General features: G+C 35.7%; 1 protein-coding gene across 13 annotated transcripts in view; it reads right to left on the bottom strand.

Annotated features, from left to right (window-relative positions):
• Positions 1–27,674, bottom strand: part of SLIT2 (slit guidance ligand 2) — a 265,376-nt gene that overhangs the window by 67,996 nt on the left and 169,706 nt on the right. For 9 of the 13 annotated variants that reach the window (XM_030492445.1, XM_030492444.1, XM_030492443.1 and 6 more), the window contains exons 6-13: positions 26,670–26,741; positions 22,687–22,758; positions 19,794–19,957; positions 19,250–19,261; positions 17,225–17,363; positions 1,766–1,837; positions 1,067–1,138; positions 474–545 (exon numbers count right to left, since the gene is read on the bottom strand). In XM_030492445.1, coding sequence (XP_030348305.1) covers positions 474–545; positions 1,067–1,138; positions 1,766–1,837; positions 17,225–17,363; positions 19,250–19,261; positions 19,794–19,957; positions 22,687–22,758; positions 26,670–26,741 — 675 coding nt within the window. The remainder of the gene's footprint in view (positions 1–473; positions 546–1,066; positions 1,139–1,765; positions 1,838–17,224; positions 17,364–19,249; positions 19,262–19,793; positions 19,958–22,686; positions 22,759–26,669; positions 26,742–27,674) is intronic. The other 4 variants (XM_030492433.1, XM_030492439.1, XM_030492438.1 and 1 more) reach the window with 1 other exon arrangement.

The following is a 27,674-nucleotide window of genomic DNA, read 5'->3' as shown; positions in this document are numbered from 1 at the left end:
TACAGCCTCTTCTGATGAATATCGACAATATTTGATAAATGTATCACCATGACATTCTTCTTTAATATAATTAAATAGAATTACACAGCATTTCCACTACATATTTTCTCAGTATAAAACACACAAATATTCCTTCTATGGTTCTCACACCACTTTATAAATACTATTCTCTGTATACAAGGCAAGCCAATATAATATCTTACGTATTTTATCCTTATAAATTCCACACAAGAGAATAGTTTCATTTTACCACTTTAGGCAAAGACACGAACTGAGATATGATCAAGTTGGGGATGAATGGCAAGCTGGCCTACAACAGTCTTGACTTCTTTGGCTTTAACATAATTTGTTTTTATTATACTCTGATCTTACATATGGGATTTCCTGCCAGTTCTTCTCCAGGCATAAACCTCTCATCATGTTTACCCTTCTGAATTTTCCTAAAATAGAATAAATATAAAAAAAATACTCACAGCAGTTGCAGAGAAAAGAGTCCTTCAAAGAGGCCCTTCGGAAGTTCTGTAATTTTATTCCCATACAGGACCCTGTACCAGGAAATAATCAAGCATACAAAGCCACTATTATGAAAGGTACATACTATGTGATTTTGATTTTTAAAATAAAGAAATTTCCATGTTCCTGAAGGGAACTGAATATCAACAATTTGATTCTTGTAAGATCCTTGTGGTCCTGTGAGGTAGCAGGATCACACATTTTTCCAAAAGCTCTCAGCAGAATCAGCACCTCACTGTTTACAGCCTTATCAAGGGACCTTGGTAAGTGGATTTGCTGTTAGTAAGAGTGACTAACTTGGGAATAAAAGGAGTGTTCGATTTTGTTCAATTCTTTGCCACAATCATATTTATAAAAAAACCCCATACATTTTTAGTGTCCAGCTGTGATACTGCATTCAATTATCACTCCAACATTCTGAAATTATTTTTACAGCATTCAGAATTAATCAAATTTATATCAAAATTCTGCAGGGAGCTGAAAATTCAAGACTATTTCACTATAAGAGTGTGAGAAATTTGCTTTTGTTTTTATAGGTCAAACATATACCTACAGTGAATTAAGTGAACGTAAGCCCTGGAAAGCATCTGGAGCTGCTTCAGAGATCTGGTTATTGCTCAGGTCACTGAAATAAAGGAAATTTGGTTCAATTAATTCAAGCTATTCTCAACATAGCAAACATTAAAATAACATGTAATTAGAACTGGACAGGGAAGTCAGAGAGAAATTAAAACATTTACATGAGACACTGCCAAAGAATTTTAATATAAAATCACTAAAATTGCCAGTACACTGAAACAAAATGCGTGGTAAATAACAGACCTATCAAATGCTTGGGAAAAAAAAAACCAAACCCAAAAGATTTACTTTTCCTCATTGCTTAAGTACACTTTAGAAAGAATTGTTTGTTATCACCATGGAACTATACAAACTCAAAGATACTCTGAAATAATAGTGGCTTATCCCCATTCATTTATTTGATCATAGAATGTTTGCCACATATTGCTTCTATGCAGAACCATATCAAATAAGCTCAATACTTGGTAAAAAAAATACTAACTTGACAAATATGCTATACGGTCTTATGGTCATGGTCAAACTTTCTTAAATGCTCACACATTGACTGCAGTTCCTCTGTATGACCTCGCCCTGTTTTTTATTTTTATGTACAGATATATAGATATGCGCATGTGTGTATGTGTATATATATATGAAAATAAATAAATAAAAATCTAAATTATTGGGTACGTACATTCTTCGAAGCTTTTTATATGGTGAGAAAGCTCCAGGAGGTATGACCTTGATTGAATTTTGTTCTAACCGTCTGCAAAAGAACAGCAACAACATAAAAATACAAAACCCAAGCCAAACAGCAATCTAAAGCCGTAACAAACTAAAAGGGATAGACTGTAACAAAGAAGTTGCTTTTGCTTTCTTTTTCAGTATAATTCTTATCTTGAGAAACAAGGTCATTTCATTTTAGTTTTCATTAAAAAAAAAAAGGTTTTGTCTGTAAACAAACCTTGTACCCTATGGAGTGTAATGCTGTAAATTAAAACCCAATCTTTGTATCTAAAGAAAACTTATTTTCAGAGCATGCAAGGATTTTGTAAAATTTAAGCTAGAACTGTCATTTAAAAATTCAAACTTGAGTTGGTGTTAATTGACTCCCAATGTATAATTCACATACAGCAAGTTTTATTTAAAAATGTCTAAAGACTTCTGTGAGTTAATCATTGAAATATGAAAACCATAGGAAAGGGGAGAGGAACGTTCCTACAGAACAAATAACATATGTTGTTACCTGCAGTAAGGCAAAAGCCATATTTTTCAACATGCACACATGATTTCTTTAGGTACAGCATGTAACACTTTTTGTTTAAGATATAATACTAAGATTGAACAGGCACACTTCTAACTTATTTAAACAAGTATTTTAATTTAAAATTGTAGTTTATGTTACTGGCCACATTTGCTTTGTATGTGTAGTAACTGTGACTGAAACTTGCCATACTTCAAAGTGTGAATTTGCTGATGGAAACAGTTTTCTAAGAATTTTTTGAACTTCCAGAGCTTTGCATGTGGGAGATCTATGCTGACACAGACCTATGGCCCACTTGCCAACAAGTCAAGACAGATTCAGCTATAAGCACATTTAAAATAGCAGCTACTTCTTCACACACCACAGTATTCATGGTTATGGCAGTGTAAAAAATTCTATTACGTAGACATAAGGAACAAAACTATACTAAAAAGTACAACAGGAAAAGGCGGTATTATTCAAACTACATAACATGCACATCTAAAAAGCTTTTCTTTCTCTCTTTCATGGACAGGTACCAACTCTATGATCTACGTACATAATGACAATGCCAAAAATCTATTTCACATAAGGAATCAACATTCTGTAGACTTTACTGCACTACTTCAAATTACATCGACATTGACTCCAAATCTAAGGTCAAAACCCCTTTTTAAATTTAGATGCAGGAATATTAGCCTATATCTTTCCTTTCACCCTTGTCCTATTAACTTTCTTCCATTTCACTTCTCCTCCAATAAAGAGACATATAAGTCTCTGTGTGTGCAGTGTAACTAATAAGCTCTTATATTCACTTTGAGTAAGCCTTTCCAAGAAGCTATTCTTAAGACAATTGTTTCCGTTTGTGAAGTTTCTCCAGAGATCATGGTACAGCTGATCTGAAGAAAAATTTTTTGCTGCTTTGTGAAGTTTTGATGAGATGGAGATATTTATACATTTAATACTCAAAATCTCTCAAGCCTAGCCATACTTCACCTTAGCAGAATTTATTCTTGAATGGCTTATAAAGAGGTGAAGAAAAAAACCAAAAGCCTCAAAATATCTTCCTGACACACAAAAATCTCACTTCATCAGAGCTGTTTTAGACAGGGTTCATGCTTTAAAAATGTCCTTAACCAGGAAAATGTTGCCACCTTGCTACAGTTTTCAGGTATGTTTTAAACACTTCAGGAAATCCCATGGCACAAGACTGTTAACTTTTCCCATAAACACAATATTCTTTCAGACGTCTTCTTCACCTTGGCTGAGCCTTTCAGACCCATGAAACACATTTTTCATCAGACCAGGAGTACTGACTAGGCTACGAAGGAACAAGGTAAACCTTCTGTACACTTGAGTAGATGCAGAAGGTGAACATCTGAATAAGTAAAATCTTACTTCAGTTAAACGTCAACACCAATTTAGACCAAACCCAACTATTTTCTGTTCTTACACTACATTCTTAGCTTAGTTTCCCCACAAAATACAGATTATGCATGCTTATCATCTAGGTAGTTTTCTACTTGGCTGGCTAGGTCAAAGAGAGGTAAAACCTTCAGATAGTAAGTTTCTAAAAATTTCCTTACTTTAGCAATGGGAAGGAGTTGAGAAACCAAATTAACCCAGCCGTGAAGGGAATGGCTGCCATCCATCCATTCCTGTTACACACTCTATTTGGCAGGAACCAATTGCCTCACCACCAGGGACAGCCTGACCAGACATTTATCAGATGTGTAGCTTTGAAAACCAGCCAGAGAATATCTTGCACAGGGAAACACATAGAGCATATGCAGACCACTGGAAAGGGGAGGAGGGTTAAAAAGGACAGGGAAGGATTAGGCCATATTACAGAGAAGGACGTGAATTGCTGGAGAGACACTGGGGAAACATGTCTCTGGGTATTATGGGAAAGACAGATATTGCTCCTTCATGAAGCTGACACAAGCCTCACTTATAAATGCTGCTTATTAGCCTATGATGTAGAGATGTGTAACCTAGTGCTAGAGGTTCACCTATGTTTAAACACATAATGTTCTTAACTAGACATGGTATGGCATGTAACTTGAGAAAGACAAAGTCTAGAGTTAAATAAAGACACAAAAGTATTTTCCAGTTTATTCTTTTAATTTAAGATGTATTAGTTCTATAAATTGAAGTACCTCACAGAATACATGTATGCCATTTTTTATTAAAAGATGGAATAGCTGATTTCATTCACTGCTGTCCAATTTGTCTACAAATTATATGGGTCCAAAACCTGAAGAAGTCCTACTACACTATATTTCTGAAAGCTAATTTTCTAGCCGTTCGGATAGAGCAAGCTATCAATTCACTGGTGGATATGTAAAATGAACTCCACGTCGACTTTACCTAATATTTCCTTTTAGTAAGAAATTTACAGTCTAATAGACTGTGCAGTGCTGGGATAAATTTACAAGCTTTTCTGGATAAAGGATTTGTTATACTAGGATCATCTAAGTATGTCTTTTCTTAAGTCATGCCAAAGTGTTTGTGCTAAAACACATCACATTTTATAAAATGAGACTAGCATAAGAAAGGAAAAATAAGATTATATAAATGCAGAAGAAAAATATTTTATACCCCACTTTATCTGTAAAGAAAGTAAAACAAATTCACATTTTCAAGCATTGTTATCCTCTAATCTTTTGCTTTATCTTTCTAAAATCAGCTGAATTTCAGAGTGCAAATTTGTAACCACCATTCCAGAGAAAATCTAAGTAGATATATTCCAGGGTCACAAAACACAGATAGACTAATATCTAAAGGAAATTTGCATTGTAATGATAAACCCCATAGTAGTTAAAAATCCTTTATATTAATCCTCATTTTAAATGAAGCATTTTTAATTCTGGAATAGGTTAGGTTGTATCTGGTACTGAAAACATCAGCTATCATGTTATCGCAAATGACATGGCCAGAAGTACCACTATATCACAGAAGAACAAAAAGCTAGCATCAGTATTTTTCCATTGAACTTGTATTAAATTTTGTGCACAACCTCTCTTTTCAAAGTTATCCCAGAAGCCACTCTTTCTTATAAATGATCACCTATGTATCATAAACAGTGCCTTGGTGGTTTCATTTTCAAAAGCCACAGTCAATTTCAGTAGCATATTTAATAAGATAAGATAATGGAAGAAGACAGTTAAGTACATGTTTCATCAAAGCGCGCACTGCCTCATGTATAAGTAGTACTGTGCCCATCACCACACAAACACTAATTAATGCTCTTAGTATGAAGTCTCCTGCTCCTTTTAGTGTTTCACTTCAAAGAAGTCCTGTATCAATACATAAGTGTTTTACTGTCTTTTAACAGTGCCAAACTGGTTAAAACCTTTTTTGAAGACTATTCCCTAATCTCTCCTATCTAGGAAATGTACTGTGAACATTTCTTTTTCTAACTCTTTCCCCACTGCTTATCACTGCAGACACTGTAATGTACAACCACTTACTATTCTGAGAAACAAAGGTGCTTCTGCAGTTGAGACTTCCAACCTAGTCAAATCAAATCAAAGTAGCTCCCCAGCCAGTAGACGGATTCTTCCCACCCGGTCCCCTGAGAGCCCTGTGACATATAAATCACTTGACACTTTCCAGGAGGATGCTGTTCTCTACTATAAGCCTGGAGCATGCCATTACCGATTACTACTTCCGCACTTACAGAGACAGACAACATGTTTATTTATACTGACACTTTTAAACTGGCTTATTTTCCTACTATAAAAAGTCATTTCTATGAAAGACTTCTGCACCAGGAAAGAGGCAGACTGGGAATGAAGAACACCCTGTTCTCTACAGAATAATCTTTATTTTAAATCATGCAGATGGGGTACAATATACTAAGCCCACTCAGTAGAGAAAGGTAAAAAGTACTGCACAGAGATGTGCTGCACATAGATGTGTGTTAACGGGTTAGAGATCTAGCTAAAGAAAAAAAAAGCATTTAATAACAATAAAATAAAACCCCTTCCTTAAGAAAACACTAATTTGACTATGGAGCAGCAAATTAGCCATATACTTTATAATGGAACGATCAGAACATAACATCTTATTTGGTCAATACGATAGTGGCTTTAGAACTTAATTAATTTATACTTTTAATTCCAGCACCTACTCATTTACAAAAAATCTGCAAGAAGCTTGTCAAGAAATCCCACAAGAATTTTTACTACAGAGAAGAAAGTGTAAGCTATGCAATGAGTCTGAGGTATTGCACAGATGCTGATTATACATGGTAATAAAATTGACAGCTCTTCTTTGCATTTTCCCCCATCTGCTTTTGAAGTAAATGGCAAAAACAGCTGCCAGAAAACAGAAAATAGATTTCAGTGGTGGGATTCAGTGCAGCTCCTGAATCTGAAGAACTGCAATACACAGCCAACCCATCTCTCACCATATGCAACATCTGCCAGTTTTGGAGTTTTTTGTTTGTTTTTAAAATAAGGAAAAAGTAATGATCTCCCTTTGCTACAGGAATCCTTGAGGCTATTACACAAAGTACTGGTTTTTTTTCTTTCCCAACAACTGCACCTCCGGAGGGCTTATATCCACTAGATGTTTCTAACTTTAGCAGCAAAGGAATTTTGTTGAAATCTGTGATATTATGCATGTCTACCAAAACAAAAGATACATTTTGAATGACTATATTGCTTGCACTTTAGAATTTCAGTCTCTAATTCTGTGTATTAATAAATCTGGTTGACAGTTATCTAAATATTTGCATATAAAGAATCACTGTCAATGTTGCCCTAAAGCTTGCCAAACTGTTAATATCCATTCTAATTGTTCTATTACATATTTCCTTAGGGGACTGACTGTAAATGACAGGCGACTCCTTAGTCTGCATTACATCAAAAAAGTAACAAGAATTGTCATTCTAAGGCTATTAAACAATTCATTGCATTTACTCAAAAGGAAGTCCCAAACCTGCATTCATTTCATTTTTCATCTCAGATGAAAAGAGAAAGGGCCATCTCATACTCTGAAGCCTACAGCACCATTAGTGATGATAGGCTTTACGTTCCTTAATTGTTACAGGTTCAGATTGTAGGCAAAATGCACCATTTCTTAAAGAATTATTTGCTCAGTACTTTGGCATCTGTAGAGTGCGGCTGCAGTGCAATTAGCCTGAGTCACCTAGAGTCAAGTTAGACACTCTAATTAGCCTGTTTTTGATGAGAGTTGTTATACTATAAAAACTATTTGAGGTGTTCCGAGTAACTGTATTAAGTTCACAGAAAACAGATGTAATTCTACTACACTCTTGGCTCATCACAAGCAGTGACTTGTCAACCTGTTCTCATTGAGCAGAAATGTGAGCCTGAGAATCCCATCGTTGTGTGAGACCAACATTGTGGTAGGAGTCCTTACTACCTCTTAAACAGTAGAGAGGACTTGCCTCATAAATTTGCCACAAAAATCTAAATGAAGCTTTTTAACTGAGAATACTTTTCACAGGTGGTTGCTGCTTACTGGATGATGTATTTAACAACATGTAAACAATGAAGAAAGCATTCCATTGAGGATGAAACACAAAATAGTGAGAAGTCAGTATCCATAATTTCTTTTTACAGTAACTTCACTGTTATTGCTGAGGAAAAGTTATCAGTAGTGAAGAGCCATATGTGAAAATAAAATCTAAGAGTAACACCACCTTTGGAGTGTGGCACAGCTGCCAGACATCTATGAGGGTTTTTCTGGAAGAGCTAGATGGGCCTTCTCAAGCTTCACTTCATGCTATATAAAATATTCATTTACTTCATACTTCCGTTATTTTCCTTCCCTTGGCAGTGTCAGAGGTCCCCCAAAGTGCCTCTTCTTCAATACCCACCAAAAAGTTGCACAACCCCATCTTGAGGTGGAATGGTGTTCATTCTGGCCAGTAACTACCAGTGTCCCTGGAAACCAGCCCAGGTTTCACAAGTTCCTTGTCCAGTTGTTGTGTTCTATGTCTCTACATCCTCTTGACTGCTGAAATTATTGTCTTTCCTCTGAATTTAATTATTTCTTAAGATAGGACATAAGGGTAGGAAGAAAGCCAAAGATGTGCGTGAACAATGGCAACATAGAACACATGCTAATAAACAGGTTAAATATTCTACTTACAAAACTGTCTGACAACTAAAATCTGTTAGGGGGAAAAAAAAAAAAGCAAGCATAAAGCCACATGATTTACCTGTAATTTTCAGATTAGGAAGATATTTGAGTAAGAGCATGACACATCATTTCTCTCCTGTGTGTTAAGCAGATAGGATTAGCTATCAAATTAGCAAAACCATGCATTTTTGAGGCAGTCACATGGAATATATTTTAAGTTTTGCCTGCGAAATATTAAAGTAGGAATCACAAAGATAAGTTAAATGTAATTCAGTGAAATCTGCATTGGCAAATTAAATATATTAAGGTAAAAAGACAATACCTCAATAGATTCCTTTGTTTCATATTTATACATTGCCTCACAGATAATGCATTTTTCGTTATTCACATGCAATTACTGTGTGCAATTATATGCATATATCATATGAAAGATGTTAGATTTTAGCAAATTTCTACATTTTTGATAAAGCAAACAAGCTAGTTTATTTTATACTGTGATGGACATAAATACTGGTTTTGTTAGGGTATGATGACGACCTTCCCCCAATCAAAGTATATAGAGAACTGTATTCGCATCACTGATGTCACAGATGAACTGTCTAAACTGAGTGTCACCTGTGACAGGGAGTGGCAAGTCATAATACCTTTCTCGTAAAATGATGAAGTAATACTAGGTTTATTTTCAGGCAAAGATTTTCAAAGTTAACAGCCCTATTTGCATTAACAGACTAAACAGGGCCAGGACGGCCTTTAAAATTAGGTGCTGCAGAATATGGAAAAGTTCAGTCACAGAGTATATTGATAGTAAAATTTAGGTTCATGTCAGCTATTTTGTACCAGATATTTCTATTGCATCAGGAACATTTTTTGGTCCTCCTCCATATGTGAAGCTATACTCCTTCTGAATAAACTTCTAGGAGAAAGATAAGTGTATAAACTAATACATTATAACTAATAACAATGCATCCGAAAATCATGTACTCTTATTTGATACAAGCTTCTGGACAGAAAAATACAGCAACTTTTAAGCAAAACAGAAGCAAAAGCTCTATATTTAACTGAAAAATCAGAATGCCTCCCTAGTCCACTGTTAAGAAATTTGAATATCAAGTCCAATGCATTAGGCAGGATTGGTCTTTAAAACCTCTGGGAAGGGAAGAGGATAAAAGAAGATTTGAAGAAAAGTACACATGAAGTACAGTTGAAAAGAAGCATATATGAGAAAAATTAATTTAAAAAACATGGCAGCTAATGAAGTTACTCAGAAGTTTGGAAAGTTAGATTAAGAACTGAGAAAACATTAGGCAGAACATGTGAATTTGTCCAAGGGGCATTTAGCAAATAGCAGCATCTCCACGAAGTTCTTATTTTTTAAGGTACTCTATTTCAATCCAATAATTTCTGAAAATTCAAAAACCTGGCACATTTTTCTGGATTCCTACTGACCAAGATATTTATCAGTCCAATAACTAAAATATAATATAAAACTACTACTAATAATAATGATAAGGGAAATAACAAGGCGAAAGGGGAAAAGGAAAAGAAAACAATAAACACAACTGATACACAATACAATTGCTCATCACTCGCCGACTGATATCCAGCTGGACCCGAGCAGCGATCTGGGCCTTCAGGGTGACTCACCCCAGTTTATATACTGGGCATTACGTGCTGTGGTATGGAATACCCCTTTGGCTAGTTTGGGTCAGGTGTCCTGTCTCTGCTTCCTCCTGGCTTCTTGTGTCCCTCCTCACTGGCAGAGCATGAGAGAGACTGTAAAGTCCTTGATCAAAGTAAGCGCTACTCAGCAACAACTAAAACATTGGTGTGTTATCAGTGTTGTCCTCAGACTAAAGCTGAAACACAGCACTGTACCAGCTACTAGGAAGGAGAAAAATAACTGTTACAGCTGAAGCCAGGAAATAAATGTGCCTAAACCCTTCCCAAGTGACTTTTCTCTGTAAAGGATCATCCTTAAAGGCATCTTTGCATCTCAATATGAGTCTCGCTGTTGAATAGCTAATTATTTAAGGCTATAGTTTGGACTTTTAGCTAAGGATGGATTTTAAAAAAACAGAAATGGTGAAACTGTACACATGCCAAACTTAGCTTGGGAAAGATAAATACAGGAAGCTTCCAGTTTTCAAATAAAAATCCTCACTTACGCAAAGCACTTCCTCCGTGTCTGCAGTGTCACTTGTCACTCTATCTTGGTGAAGTCCATCTGTCAAGTTCAGTTCTGTCAAATCTCACTTCCTTTCCTCTCTTTTTCCTCTTCTTTTTCCTCTTCCTCTCCTTACCTTTTCTCCCCCCCCCCCCGCCTCCTCCCTGCCCCTTCTCCTTTAATATAATTTGAGTGTCACTGTGTGAAGCAATCTCAGGAGTGTTTAATCCTGCTTAATATCACACAGCTCACAAAGATGTAGTTGAGTGCTTGACATAATATAGAATCATTAATCAAAAGCATTATGAAAACAAAGTAAAAGGGAGAATGAGATGGAGGAATATGAAAACATGAAGAAAACCAGTAGAAATCAGGAAGGTGAGACAAGACTGATGGGACAACTTAAGAAACTCATGGGAAACGTAAATAAAGTTACCATGAAACAACTGTGCAGATTCTGTTTTGGCATTCAAACATTAGAAAGCTCCATTCACAAGAAAGAACAACTTTATCTTCAAGGCTATAGTAATTAGAAAGTCAGTTGCTTAGTTAACAATGGCTACCTTCCAGTCACCCTTCCCTCCAGCAAACCTTCCTCCTCCCCAAAATACCATTGTAGTGACAACTATCCTTCTAGAAAAAGAAACAAATTTAAGTGCTTCCTTTGATTAACTAAATGATTTTAATATAAACAAAAATTAAGTAAAAAGATCAATTTAATTCCATGCTTTTCTGCTTAAAAAAATCATTTATACAAAGCTGTGGTCATCAGAGCAGGTAATTCCCCCCTTCACCAGAAACAGTTATCACAATTGTATTTATTTTCTTTTATTCATAATACTACAGTAAGGAAAGGGTTTAGAACCACTTAGACTCGTAGTCCAAGCCACAGAAGAGAAAAACAGAAGAATGTAAGAGCAGCATTTTCATGAGGTAGTCTTGTTCATTAATGGCTCTTTAGCCTCTTCTTTTGAAAGCAGAGCCTGTCACTTACACCGTTCTGAGAGAAGGTACCAGTACAATTAATAGAACTGCTGCTGGGTCACTATTTGAAGGTTTCTGATAGTCTGATTGAACACGTGCCAAAAAGTCCCTATTTGAAGGGAACCAGAGTTATTTCTGCCGATCATTCAAAGAATTTTCATGCGGAAGGTGAATTTTAAAATGCAACCAAGTGAAAAGAGATGAACGGTGCTGAAAAACTAAAATGTGGAAGGAATGCCTGCATAGAGGCTGATAAATGCTATTGCCACTGGAAAGGCTATACTTTCTAAAACCAATTAAAGTAATAGTTTTGAACCTTAAGAACAACCTTTAATGCCTTTAATATATGAGCTGTGTGACAAAGGTGGTAAAAAAAAGCCCTAGGTGCATTAGACTACTAGAGTTGGTTAAGCTCAATAGACTGAACATGCCAATGAAACAGCATCCCATAAAGATTTCTGGAAAAGGGGACAGGTTTAAACAACAAATATAAATCAGCTCAAATGTTGATGTTTCTAATGGATCAATAACGTATCATGCTTTGCTTAAGTCAAGAGAAAAAGGCAAAAGTAAGGCACAATAAATAATAAAACTTTGAAGACTATCAATACGTAATATTTATGGGCAATGTGTTTTGCCTCACAGTGTTTACAATACAGACATTAAAATAATACAGCTAATTTTAGGGAATTTTTTTAAATTTTAAAGTTCCACAAATGTTTCCTGCCTGTCATTTATGGTATGAAATGCTCCTATTGGGCCCAGTGGCAAAGGTGCATCTGTGCACCTTTTTAATTTTGTGCTTTCTGCAGAATGAGTAGGTGCACTGAAACTGGGGGAGTCACATTGCTCTGCCAATTATTTTGGTTTTTAAAATATATATGGAATATGAAGTATTTATTTCTCAAATAATATCACATTGATTGGGCAGACCCTGGAAAAAGCTTAGGTATTCTTATTTAGCTGTGTGTGAGTTTATTTACATAATAAAGAGAAGAATTAATTTTGCAGAAAGGGTGTAACTGGTAGAGATACAATTGTACTAAGTCAATAAAGATTAAGAATTACATTTACTGAGATGCTGAATACTTAATTTTGCTCTGAGCTTTATCACACCAGAAGGGAAAAAAGAGGACACCACAGGCTTTATTCTCCTTCCATTTTCACTGGCAGCTACTTGGAGATAAGCAGTCCTGTTACTGAAGGCATCTTCCCAAGAGGCACTTGGCAGACAATGCATTGCCTGCTAATTGACTTCATGCAACAGGAATCACTAGTTTTAGCCAACTGACTTTTGTACCAATTGAGAAGTCAGACAGAGCAATACGACAAAACTGTCCCAGCAACACCCTGACAGTCACCCATACATCCAATGCACTGGAACAAACCAGCATTTCAGCAACTGGTTCTGCCTCCTCCAGCTCCCACCAACAAGGAATACCTGCTCATTCCTCAACCACTTCAGCTTCTAGTGCAAAATCGTGTTTCTCAATGGTTTAGGCTATCACATCAAACTCAGAGACAGGGGAGCTGCAATGCCGTGCACACACATAATCTCCTTGCCAGCTTTGCTACAGAAGCAGTAGCCATCAGCACAGAAGACAGCTTCTACTGTCTTAAAATGTCATCCCAAAACAGCTGCACAGCAGAACTATCAAGGCAAGGCAAAGTCACCCCATCAGTATTAGACTCTAAACAGAAGGCCTTTTCTCCAAAGATCTAACTCAGAGCTTTAACATGCAAAATTTTACTCAATTGAAACTGTCAGTGTTTAATACTTAAGAAATTCAACATTATGTTTAAAAGGTTTTTTATCACATTATTTAGATGCAAGTTAATTTATCAACCCCCTGCGGGTAAAGAAAAGTGTAAAATTGTCAACATACACTTTAAACCTGCAGTTTACTTATATACACCAGAAGGACAGAGAACAACAATATGATTAATACCACTTAGATTTTATGCAGCATTGTCCCAGATGGACTGACAATGTAATGAATACAAAGCATTTTCATGTAGAAACAGATCAGACAGTTTATTTAAAGGAAGTTTGTGTTGGGCAAAAATAAATCAGTGCTTCATAGGGTACCAAGGAGTTGACCAAGGAGTTTAGGCTTTCCATTGAGAGAAGGATGGAAGAAATGGATGGAGAACATGGCAAAACATCACAAAACCATGAGCATGCATTGAAGGTAAACTTCAGAAGAACCTCAAGGAGAAAAAAAAAAAGTATCATATACCTTGAAAAATCAAAATATGGATTATATTCTTATTAAGAGTAACCTGCTATGCAAAATAAGAGGCTGAAATGGATGAAAGAATGAAATGTAACAAAAAAAAGTTTTCAAATTTTAAGCAACTCCATAATGGAGGGCTGACAATAAAGTTTCATGTCAGCCTCACAGGAAAAGGTTATTGACATGAGATACAACAGAGAAAAGACAAAAGGCAGAAAAGGCGCCAGAGATGTTTGTAGATCATGAAGTTGTTTGATGCATAACATGACATGATGGTAGTACTCAGCACTGGATTCTACAAATACAGCTTATAAACATGTGACAACATTGTAGGACAGAGAAACTAGTCCAGAGTAAGGGGATTTGGAAGTATTATGGATTTATCAAATGTTCCTGTCAATGAGGTACGATGATAATGTTCAGTTTTCTCATTACACTAGCATTCACTTGTATGTATCTGTTCAATATAAAATAATTAATAAAGTTTGGCTTTCTATTGCTCTATTATTGCACCAGCTTTTGAATAAATGTAAGTTCATATGTCTTACAGCATCAATGGTGCTATTTAATTGCAAAATACTGTGATCTGCATACTATTTAGCCAGAACTCACAAACAAGATGCAATACACAGAGATAACAGATAGTTTACTCTATACAACCATAAACTATATACATTAAAGCACAGTGTATATACTGTACATATTTATATGAGCAAATACATACATATTTATCCATATTAATGATTATGGATCTCAGAATGCAAAAAGGGCCCACTCTGGGATTTGAAAGCTAGCAGGAAGTACTGAGCCTCAGTTTGTAATCTGTTAAATTTCTTAGCCAAATACTGGAGGCATTGTTGTGTGGTTGCTTTTACTCTCCAGGCCAGTAAATTGCTGAAGGTCATACCAGTCCATGCTTAAAATCCAGCAACATTTCTTACATAGAAAGTATAGTCAACAGATTAATAGAAAGCACATTCCTATTCTGTAAATTCCCATTTGTTTTTTATTTTATGTGCATTTCTTTTGACAGTGGATTCAGAGTTAATTCACGACTTCCACATCGTATCATTTCTTTGGGAGTGATGACCCTTAAAATATAGATTCAGGAACACCCTTGCAATCCCTAGTACCAAATTTCTCAAGGAAGTAGAGATGTTAACTTCACGTACCCCAGGTAAACTATGTAGGTCTAAAAGTGATGCAGAAGTCAGTCTTCCAGTGTCTGTAATCACTATTCATTCAGTGGTTAGCTTCAGTGGGTAGCAGCAGAAATACAGTGGGAAATGTTGGAGACGTTCTTTCTTGCAATATTTTTCCTCCTTTTTTATGCACACAGATGTACATGCAAGTAAAAAAAGCCAGTATACAACTCATGAAAAAATGAAAATAGTCTGTGCAGCCTTCCCAGGCACTGTGCAGGGATTTTCTGAAGTAGTCATTTTATTTGCAAACAGAGGAATTTTTCTGAGAGGGGTGAAAGGCAGAAGTGTTTGTATTATATAGCAGAATGACTGAATTGAGTCAGGTAAGGTCAGTCAGGTCAGTCTTAACAGCAGTAATAATGAAGATGAGAGAGATGTGATTATTATTCACATCCTAAGAAGAAATCACAGTAGTTCCAATTCTGTGAAGTTCAAAACACAGGTCAGAAATCAAGACACCATATGATTGTCTACAAATTCTTAAACTGCACTTTATTGCTTAAAATGTCATTGTGGACGCTTATTCTTAAACTTTCAAGAAGATCTTACATACAAAAGAATATATGTTCTGGAAATCTCTTCCCTTTCACTTCAAGTATCTGTTTCCCTCACCTCCCTTATCTGAAAGTCTTAGTATCATCATACATCATCAAGGTGCTTACAGGCTTTTTATTCTGAATACTCTCTCCAACTCATTTACTTCTAGCCAGACCCTCCTTACAGGCTGTTGGCATAGCTACTTTCTCACTATTTCCCTAAAGGGAACTCCTCGCTTCCCTTCCAAAACACAACTTCTGCCATCTCCAATGTGGAAAAATGCTCATGTTAACGAGTTCCTGCCCATCTCTTCAGCAAGCTCACCTTCTGCTTTCATTTCTCCCCTTCAAAGAAGACAATGCAACAATAACTTTCCTTCTGTGCCCTCACAACCTCTCAGCCACATTGCTCTTGAAGCCTGCAGACCCTATAGCACCTTCGTTATGACCTGGCTCTATGCTCAGGACATGGCTGTACTTTTTGTAGACTTTTCTGCTTTATATGACAAGCCACACAACCTTATTAGCATGCATGCTCTTCTATCCACAACTATATCAACATGATGACTATACCACAGATCCCATTCAACCACCTTAGTTTTGCCTTCCCAGATTACCCTCTGAGGATACTGCTTTAGCAGAATACTAATTATGGGTAGTATATGTTCTTCATCTTTCATGCAAAAATATGCTTCTCTAATAGCGAGTCTGATGAATAAAGTGACTGAAAACAAGTGTCAAAGTGTCACTGTTTAACCCCAGCCAGCAACTCAACTCCACACAGCTGCTCTCTCACAACCCCAACAATGGAATGGAGGATAGAATCAGAAGGGTAAAGTGAGAAAACTTGTGGGTTGAGATAAAGACAGTTCAAGAGGTAAAGCAAAAGCTGTGCACACAAGCAAAGCAACACAAGGAGTTTGTTCGCCACTTCCTATGGGCAGGCAGGTGTTCAGCCATCTCCAGGAAAGCAGAGCTCCACCACAGATAATGGTTACTTGAGAATAAAAATGGCATCACTCCCAACATTCCTTCCTTCCTTCTTCCCCCAGCCTTAAATGCTGAGCATGACATCATATGGTATAGGATATCCTTTGGGTTAGTTGGGGTCAGCTGTCCTGGCTGTGTCTCCTGCCAACTCCTTGTGCACCCCCAGCCTACTTGCTGGTGGGGTGGTGTGAGGAGCAGAAAAGGCTTTGACTCTGTGTAAGCACTGCTTAACAGTAACTAAAACATCCCTGTATTATCAACACTGTTTTCAGCATAAATCCCAAGCATAGCCCCATACCAGCTACTATGAAGAAACTTAAATCTACCCCAGCCAAAACCAGCACAGTGAGCAACCCTGAAGGCAATGGGGTTTATGGCCTGCAGTGAAAAATCTACTCACTTGCAGAAAAGCAAGTATTCCCTAAGTTTTTTAAAATAAAGTCAGAATGCAGTTTTAACTATGGATTCTGAGTAGTACATACAAAACTAACTCATAAGAGAACATAAAGGTCTTAAATATTTTCATATACCTTCACATTCCTTTGATATCTGAATTTGAATGTGTATTCCAAAATTTTCACCCTACAGAATGCATTAATTTATGCAAACAACAAAAAGGGATACATAGGAAAAGTCTGATTTCTGGAAGTTCATCCAAAAAAAGTCAGATTACGCACATTTCAGTAATGGTTTCTGGAAGGTTTGTTGGGATCTCAGTAAGGCCTTTCCCACGACAGTCCACGATGTTGTTACTACAGGTGCATGCAGTAGGGCAATGCAAGACACTGCAGGACGGAGCCATGAAGGATTGGTGACCTGCAAAGGAAAAGAATTTCTCCTAAAATTGCACAATACTATCAAATAGTATTTCAGTTTACTTCAACAGTAAAACATCACATTTTATACTTCCTTGAAAATTTAAGTCAGAACTTCTAGAATAAACATTGTAGCCTATCAATACTTTTGAAATGAGTTAATTTAAATACCCAGTTAATAGCAACATATCGATACAATACTGAGAGATAAAAGACAAAGGCTCAACTACTGGGCTTGCATTACATCATTACTTCTTTTGTAACTCGCATTCAAAATCATCTTGTTAAAGGCTAACTATGATCCATTTGTCATGTATATTTTATTTATTCTGTGTTTTTAAAAACTAATTAATGATTTATTTAGTTTTCAGAATTTCATGTAGTATTAAAAATGCATGCCAACAGAAATGAATAAACTTTGCTACAAAAAATTGAAGAAGTCCCGCAGTTATGTTCTGTTCTGCAAATACTTATTTGAGTATAGTTCTTTAGTTATATATCACTTACAGACAATTTTGGAGTTAAGACATTTTCGTTCACTTACAATAAAATAAATAAAAGCTTTGACTTCCCAGTTCATACTGTCAATCTCTGTGTTAGCTCAGCAGGCTTCTTCCTCCCACAATTTACCATTCTTACTAACTCAGGTGGCTAATTTACACAACTTCCCCCCCCCAACTTCTTGTGCTATATGTTAAACTCATAATTTATAATAGCATTTAAACATAATAATTTCATACTTATGTTTTAGAAAGTAAACAACTTACTATCTTTTCTTGAAAATAAATAGATTACACATAATATATTATTGCACTCGTTCTTGTATTGGTTTAATGATACAGAATTGTTATTTTGAAATGAAACAGAAAGGCACAAAGGGATGAAAAAGGCATGAAACCCTCTTTTTCTTTTTTTATTAAGGTAAAAAAGCTAGAGACTGTTTTGAAATTCTCAGAGAAAAGAAAACTTTTTTGGCCATGTAACCACAACTGAATCTAAGATCTCTCTCACTATATTTAATGTCATATATAAACAGAGCAAGGGTACATTGATAATGTAAGTTGCAGCCAGTGCTGTTCCTACTTACAACTTCAAATAAGAACTTCTCAAGTTTTAAATTACTGAAAAGGTTAGTCTTTTAGGGTCAGGCTGGAAGAGGCTTTGAGCAACCTGGTCTAGTGGAAGGTGTCCCTGCCCATGGCAGGGGGGTTGGAATTAGATGATCTTTAAGATCCCTTCCAACTCAAACTGATTCTATGAGATAGTAGTTTACAATATAATAATTTGATTTCACATTTATGTATGTGTTACAAAAGTACAAACAGCTGCCGAAACTAGTGACACATACTACTCTTTTTATACTAACAGGCAGGAAATATTTCACCTGGATTTACAAAACAAAAATCCAGGGAGAAAACATGGTTATCCCCCTTCCTAAAAATCAGCATTATAATGAACAAGTTATAAAACTGTTCTTGACACTTGGGCTCCACATTTACAAATAAAAGACGTGAAGTGATCTTGTTAGGAAGCCTTTTAAGTGTACATAAAGGCAGAATTAACGGTAAGAATACTGTTAGCATTTGCCATGTGATGATGGCAGTGAATTACACTGTCAGGGGTTGTTTAAAGACAAAACATTGTGCTCTCTGTAAAACTGTTTTAAAAGCATAGATCTGTGCAAACTTTCGCATATTTGCCAATAGGCTTCTGGGAGTCTGCAGAAAATCAACTACTAGAAACAACCTGTTGAATCACTGACAAGCCAGATAGCTATATTCCAGCTGTTTTCTAATATTTTTGAGGAAACTTGAAACAGTAGACAAAATTTACAGAAAATTTTTCAATCTGAGTCCAAAAATATTTAAATAAGAAAGATAAACTTGCCTTCTTCCTCATCTAGACGATATGAACAAAGGAAAAAAAATTGAATAGAGAAAACGTGATTAGCAATGAACTGTTAGTCATTTCATTATCTCATATTACAAAATAACCTGATGCATTAAAGCATACCAATATCATTCAGGAAGTTACTTAGGGATTCAGAATATCATTCAAACTGCAGAAAATAACAAGAAGAAAAGGCAACAACTTATAAAGTTAAAAAAGAATGATTCTTTATTACTAAAGGCCTTATGTTCTCAGCCAGTGAACCTTTTATTTCATTCCGCATCTCTCCCCCACGATTATACTTTTAGGAGGCTACATAATCTGTGTGAACACAGCATTCGCACTAAATTTGTAAGGCCAGAAACACACCTACACAAGATACAAATAGTAATAAAACTGATTAGCTTATTTTCTAATAAATATTAAAGCTTGGATTATGCAAAAGCTAGCAAAAGCCAACATGCAGCAGTAGCAGTCACCGCTGAGCTGTCGGTAGGTGTGTTTTAAAACAGGGCTCGGTGAGTGAATCTGTTTCCCTTACCGCTGCAGACAAACTCCCGTTTTTGGACCTCAGCTACATTGTGTCCCCGGAGGTGGGATGGCCCCATGCACTGGGTGTAGAGGCCAACCCGTGGCCGCTGCCGCAGCCAGTCAGACAGCCAGGCCAGGTGGCAATCACAGTAGAGGTTGTTGGAGTGAAGGCGACTGTATGGAACGAAACATGTAAATACCTTTAAATTAGGGAGAACAAACAGAAAAACAACCAACTTGCCCAGCACCACCCTTCAGCAAGCAACTATGCCAATGTATTGATAAAAATTGTTGATGATGAAGCAATTTTTCACGTTTCTCATTGCAAGTGTGGGCGTTAAATGATAATAAATAAAACTATACAAGCAGCAAAATTACTTTTTATTTGTGCTCTAATTAATTGCAAGAAAAAAGAAAGCTACCTAACAAAGACACCTATCTGTAGTTTCTTTTCTGTTGTCTAAAAGAAAGAAGTAAATATACAAGATCTTGAAAGCTGCTGTGAGACTCTAGTCCAAATAGTGAATAACACAAAAATGTCTCAAGTAAATTGCCCTATAGTGATAATATACTGTCAGAAAAAAGAGTTAAAAGATTTGGTTTCCAATTAGATATATCTGTAAGTCTGGCCATTATTAGTCTCTATAGAAACAGCCTGCAAAATCCCTTTAACAGGTCAGATTCATTTTCTGCTGAACAAGACAGAGTAATAACTCAATATAAACCACCTTCTTTCACATCCCTTTCTGATTTCTTCTCTTTTTGTTTAATCACAGAAAAGGGGATTAGCTGCTTTTGGCTCCTAAGGACCTATGTTCTAAGCAATGCCTGAAATTAAAAGACCAAATGGCAGCAAGCAATGAAATTAAGTAAGTCGCCTCTCTCTTGGCAGGGTCCAATGCAAGACCATGGCTCCTTGCCAAGTGGCAAAAAGCACTTTGCCATTGATAAAATACCAGAAAAATGTATTCACTAAATTAGGTAAATTACTTTTCTCTGGCTCTTACTTTTCTCTGGCTCTTACATTTTCTTAAACTACAGAAATGGATGTCCACAGCTATAAATCAAATCCTTACTCAGAATCATCCGTAACAGAGTAATGTCATTTTGGTCCTCTTTAGCTGATGTACTCAATCCTAACTAAATAACTGGAAAGGAAGTGCAAGAAAACCAGAATTTAGACAGGGGGGTCTAATTAATCCATTAAAAAATAAACCTGTAAAGCAACATGAAATGTGTAACCAACATAAAATGATTTTAATAACTCACATTCCCCCCTCCCAAATTAGAAAATTAAAGAAATTAAAGGCAATGTATTTTCCTGTACTAATTCTTGAGTGAGTGCCTTGCAAATATAGCTCGCAATACAGCACACTCATTCAGTACAATCTGTGGCCAGCTGTAGTCAAGAACACCATTGCAAATTAGAACTAATGCCACTGAAATCAGTACTGTTATACAGGCATACTCTGACTGCAAAAGTGATGTTGCAGCCATAATCTAGGACTCTGTATATCCATTTTCTTTTGTTTCAAAAATAAATTTTCAAAAGATGAAATATCCCACCAAAAAAGTGTAAATGTTGCTAATTTGATTCACTGTGATTTGTAGTTCAGAATAGAAACTGTATTTGAAGATTTGAAAGAGGTACAGATATTCACGTTTTCAATTATCAGACCTGAAAGAACAGAATTAAATTCTATTATCAAAATACAACTGAGGCCACGGTCAGCAGTATTTAAGTACTCTTGTATTTATCCAAGCAAGAATAGTTACAATTCTGTTATGAAATCAACAGAAATATTCACCTGCATGAATTTTCTTCAGTTATGAAAGGTATGTTAACTTGAGTGAATAGCCCTGCTGATTTCAAAACAGTTCTGCAACCCAACATGTGTAAAAGGAAATGGGCAGGCTCTTTGTGAAAGTAGTTCTTTAACAGTAAGAGCTACTCTTGAATTCTGATAGAAACATCCCATTCATTTTTGATTCCAACTTCAGTGGAAAATCCATTTGAAAGAGAGTCTCAGGACTAAACTTTAATATATTCTGGTTTTGCTACTCAATATACATTTATTCTTAATTCAGTATAAACATACAAAAGAAATAACTGCAAACTGTATCACTTGCATACACAGTCTTTTCACTGTGATTTGTTTTAGAAGCCTGAATTCTTCTGTGAAAGTCATAACCTCTAAAAATGGGGACCTTATTGTAAATGCTGACACAACTTTAATTATAATAGCACTACCGGATGATGCTATAATTTTATGTTACAAAGAATGTTGGAGAGCCAGTTTAGTTTAATTAGGTCTGCTAGCAGCACAGCAATAAAAGCCTAAAGATTTCCCATTTATCACATCTGGCAGCCAATCAAAGATTCTTCCATGTTCCTAAATGAAATGTGACCCATTCAATAGCTCAAAGTAAAACAAATTTTTGACTTTCAAAAAACATCAATTTCTTGCTCTATACAGCTGTAACATATAAAAGAGAATCCCCCCTGCCCTCATCTTTTTTGTTAGAAGGTGAACTTTTCTGTGACTGAATACAGCACTATGGAAAACCCAGCTGGGAAAAGGCCATGAAACCATTTTCATAGACTTATTCATCCTGCATACTAAAAAAGGCGATGGAAAAGGGTGCAACTACTTCTTTATCTCCTGAGCCCTAAGTATCAGCTTTGAGGTCACTTGTTAGCTTTACCTTTCAGAATTAACTGCCATATATGTACACACAGACTTCATGCTTGTCATCCTCATGATATTTTGATAATTTTTTAATTGAGCTTATGCTTTCTATACCTGTATATGTATTTATAGACCACTGACAAAACTTGATAGAGCTAAAAACAATATACTGGAGTGATAAAAATGACATCCACTTTCAGTGGGACTACTTACAATGTCCTGAGTTTGGGCATATGGTTGAAACTCGCCACGGACAGCCGAGTGATGTTGTTATTATTGAGAGTGCTGCAAAGTCAAGAAGAAGCATATTAACATTTCACAGTTATGTCACATTTACCACACTTTTAAAAAAAGACATAGCTAATGAAGATCATGGTGTACTGTTTTTAGGGGTGAGTATCAGGAAAAAAAACATGTTTTCAGATATACTTCTTCTCCCTGTTCAATCTCTGGTAAAACACTATGGTTTGACCATTCCATTAATAATCCTAAGTAATTTGAGGTCCCAGTAATCTATGATTCACTCTATGATAACACAAACAGAGCTTCCACCAATGTTGAGAACATTTATGGCATTCAAACTAAGCTTGTCATCGTGATGTAAAAAATAGAGTTCTTGGAGAAAATACCTTGATTCTAGGACTCTGGCTTCCTAGCTTTTCAGAACCTGTATTTTTTTGACAGAAGACAAAGTAAAAACCTGTATTTTCAAGAATTTCAGGAAAAGATTAACACTGGGCTGCAATTAGGTTTTATACGGAGCAGAGTTGGTATAGATCCAGAGTTGGATCATAGAGGGGTTTCTGCTATACAGTGAAAGGAATTGGGAATTTCAATACTTTAGCAAACTAATAATTCGAATTTTAGACAAGGTGCCTCAACTTGAGATAGGAACTAGGAACAAATCTTAGCCAATTGTTGGCTAGCACAGACCCATCATACTTGCTAAGTGTAGTTTGTAAAGATAATGAAACTTTAGGAATGATCCTGTAGTTAAATATTGTATTTAGGCTGCAAATAAAATGCAAACAAGCTTGACTCCAGAACAAGGAAACAAACGACACAATTTACAGTTTTGACTTATAGCTTACTCATTTGAGCAGAATGGAGAATGTGCTCTGGGATTTTAAACACATAACTACAGCACTAATAATTCCCATTGACTATACCTTTTGAAACAAGAAGCGTTTTACTTTTTCCTTTCTTTCTTTCTCTCTTAAAAAAACCCAAAACCAACCAAAACCTACGAAGTGTAATTTCAGTTCAATTGAGTAAATTTTTAAGTACACAGAAAGGTAAATGCACAGCACCCTGAACAGGTTCAGGCTATATACCTCCACATTAACCAAGCAATTAATTACTGGTGCAATGTGCTGTTTCACCTTTGTGTCCTACTTATTCTCCCTTGTGTGCTCTTAGGGCTTCATAAACAAAGAGGAGAATAATCAAAAGAAAAAGGAAAAGATAAAGGGTGAATCATGACCTTTTCCAAAACAAAATAAAAATGAAAGAAAAACCCGCCAAGTAGGTATATCCACAAAAGGTGTCTTAATGAATAAACAACAATCAGTAAATCTTGCACGATCTTCTTACAATTTCTTAATAATTTTCTTACAATTTCCACATTGTAAGTGACAGCTCCCATAGTTCTTCCTGTGTAACTTCTTATAACGTTTTAAAATCATGTCTTTTCAATGAAGGGAATGGAAATGAGTACATATTTCCAAAGCAGTTAGCTGTTCAAAGAAGGTGTATCTACAAATGTTTTAATTTTCAGTTTCAGATGTTTGATGTTTGCCTTGCTACGTTATATACACAAGCTATGATTTTATTTTTGCAAGTGTACAGAAAAGTATTAGAAGTAGACAAAAGGAATACATAAAGAATTAAATAATTTTCATAACTATTTCTATCTAATGATGAAAACACTTGATTTCATTACAGAGACGTAATTTAAAAAAAGTTGGCTCAATACTTTTACCTACGTGTTATACACACTGAGGTAAAAGAGTAGGGTGCTTGAAATTTTTTTTTTATTTCCTAGATACCTTTTTTTTTTTTAATTTGATAGCACTATATATTTTCCCATAGTCTGTTTCCCCATTAAAGCAGACTTTCTTTTAACAAATAAAAGAAAGAGGAAAAGGAAAAATGAAATTTCACAGAAACTCACAGGAAGTGTTAGACCTATAATTGCTCTTTTCTTTCAGAATTGTCCAGATTTCAGGTTGATTTTGTATCTTTAACACTAACAGAACTAAGATTCTGCAATTATTTAACCAATATATAAGACCTGTTTACTTTGGTAAACAATTGAAACTGTCACTACGCGGGGTTACAACCTATTTAAAAGCTTTCTCCTATCCTTGTAGTTTGAAACAATATACATATTCTGTGTTTAGATAGAATAACTAACTCCAAATGAAAACAAAAGATGTGATCTCATTTGCTACTCAGTGCATATACAGTATGGTCTGATCTACATGTCTTTTATTCTTCAAACCAAATTGGAAAGGAAACTGAGTTAGGCACAAAATCTTCAGTACTGTTCAAAATATTTATATATTTTTTTAAAAAACTAAATCTTTAAATCATTGCTTATTCAATATAGTGAACATTTAGTTGTATATCTGAACAATGCTAATATGCCATGCATATTTATTCGTACAATTCTACCTACCTACTTTTTCAGTAGCCTATTATTTTAACAGGTTTTCCCTCTTTTCGCATCTATTGAAATAGATGTGAAAATTTTACCACTGAGTTCAACTGGCAAGAATGACCTTTTTAGAACACTAAAAATTGCAAGCATTAAAAGATGCAGAACTGATTATTATTTTTTTTTTAATATACATTTAACACTTTCACTTGTAAAGGTTTGTATTAAAAAACATAATAACCAGATTAAACTATCGCTGGAAAAGTTATTCTGTTACATATACGACTTCCAAAAATAAAAATCTCAAAGAACATCAGGTTTACTGACAGAAAACCAACAATTCATCAACTTCACTATTAGGTGTAATATTGAATCTACAGTAAATTTTACATGGCTTCATATCAGAAAGCTAACAGGCTTGTTATTCTATGATTACAAAAAATAAAAAAAAAAGAAAAGAAATCAAATTCAGCTGCCAAATTCATTCACTAATAAGTAAGAGCAACTATTGCTTAATAATAAAAACCTTTACCACCAGCAGCTCACATATTCAATAGTTTCATGGACATATAGACACTATCTATTGCCAGAGAACTTCCTTTACCTCAGAAACTTAAAAAACCCAAACCAAACCACAAAAACATATACAACAACAGCCCCCCCCCAAGTTGTGATTTACCAAGTGTGATTCAAATTAACACAAAGTAACTCAGAGATACACAAAGTCTTTCACTTCTCTTAATGTAGAAAGCCCAGAAAAAATGTGATGTTTTGACTGACACTGCAAATATTTCAGGAATGTATCCAGTGCCTGATTTCCCAAAGAATCTGCTCATTACAGTAACTATTCTCAGGTCAGGGGTCACTGATGATAATTTTGCTAGCTTTAACCTCACTGATGGCCACTTTGAGACAGTGAGAAAAAGTATGCAAAAGAGTATTGCAGTACTAACCTTCACTGACATAAAAATGCTATTTTTCTATATGTCTAAACATTTATATACATAAAATTTAAAACATTAAAAAAGCAGTTAATGTGGACATGCAAAACATCTTAACACATAACAGTGTTTAACAGAAAAGTGTCTCTTTGAAAACGTCTAGATTGTCAAATATAAAGCATATTGTTCCTTAAACAGAGTCTGAAAGATCAAATTGATGTCATAGTATACAACAAAGGCAATCATGAAAATGCTCAGCAATTCAACAGTGATGGATAATTTACAAAATTAATTGGATTCATTAATACTGCCCCCCATTTTAAAAGGAAATATATTCTTTTCTTACAGTATCTGCCATCTGCTTTTTAATTTTGTTTGTTTTTAACTGTGTTTAATGGCTGTCTTGCAGAGTAAAAAAGCATCTCTGCCTCTTCACATCTTTTTACTATTTTACAGCACATCGCAGTGGATTATTTCAGAACATCTTTTCACTAGACCATCCTGGCACCAGGCTGCAGCTCTTAGATAAGCTTTTACATTAGTAATCCCCACATACTGAGCTCTTGCTACAAGTAAGAGATACAAGGAATACTTACAGCACTTCCAGGTCGCGCAGAGCCCTGAATGCCCCATCTTCAATACAGCTGATCTGGTTGTAATCCAGTTGCCTGTTAAACAGATTAGGAAGGTATTTGTAAGGGAGATGAGCGTTGGCAGCGTTCAGTGCAAAGAAAGCCTCCTGAAGGGCCAGCAGAGCTAGGCCATGCTCACTGAAACACTCTCGCAAATATGCTCGTACGCTTGAGACTGTCACACAGCATGCTGGCCTGGATGCTGCCACAGAAATCCCTTTTTGTTCTGAACTGTCTGCGCAAAACAGCCGTGCTGGGAAAGCTCCAGTAAATAATAACTGCACCTTATATTAAATGCCAAAGGAATGCAATTTCATTACATCAAGAAAAGCTATCCATTAAAAGCTCTCAGCGTCATCTTGCTGAAACAATTTCATTAAGGTAAAGGACAGTAAATCACTTAATGTCACACACATCCCCTCAGTGACCTAACAGAATCCATTTGTCAGAGCAGCCCAGCTGCATGTTAATTCTGCCTGCCACGGCAGGGACCTGCGAGAGACACCAATTTTAGGGGTCTGCGTGTGTGTGTGTGCACGCCAGGACTGGGTGGGAGGTGCAGGGGGGTTTGGATGGGAATTTAGGAGAATTACCTTCTAGAATATTTTCTATATTGAGAAATAGTGTCCAAGGTATTATCATACTTGGTTACTTATATCCTATAATTCTGCTCCAAATGAAACCAGTGTTTCTGCCGTAACCTTCAATATGTGGTCTTCTATGTACTTTTTGCTCTCTGTAATTATATGCAGATAGGATGTTGTAATGGAGCACTTGAATTCTGGATATAAAACTCAGCAATCCACCCCATACATTATTAATCTTGAAGTATTAAGTTATGAAAAATTTACATTAATTTCTCTGAAGAATATTATTACCTTTTCAATTCAAAACATTGATACAGTACATATTACCCAATTAAAAAAGCCTGCTGAAATTAACTACCATGCAAATGCTGATAAAAGCTTT

This window comes from Strigops habroptila, chromosome 7, assembly GCF_004027225.2.
Source record: "Strigops habroptila isolate Jane chromosome 7, bStrHab1.2.pri, whole genome shotgun sequence".
Lineage (NCBI taxonomy): Eukaryota > Metazoa > Chordata > Aves > Psittaciformes > Psittacidae > Strigops > Strigops habroptila.
This window is presented reverse-complemented; position numbering and strand designations above follow the sequence as displayed.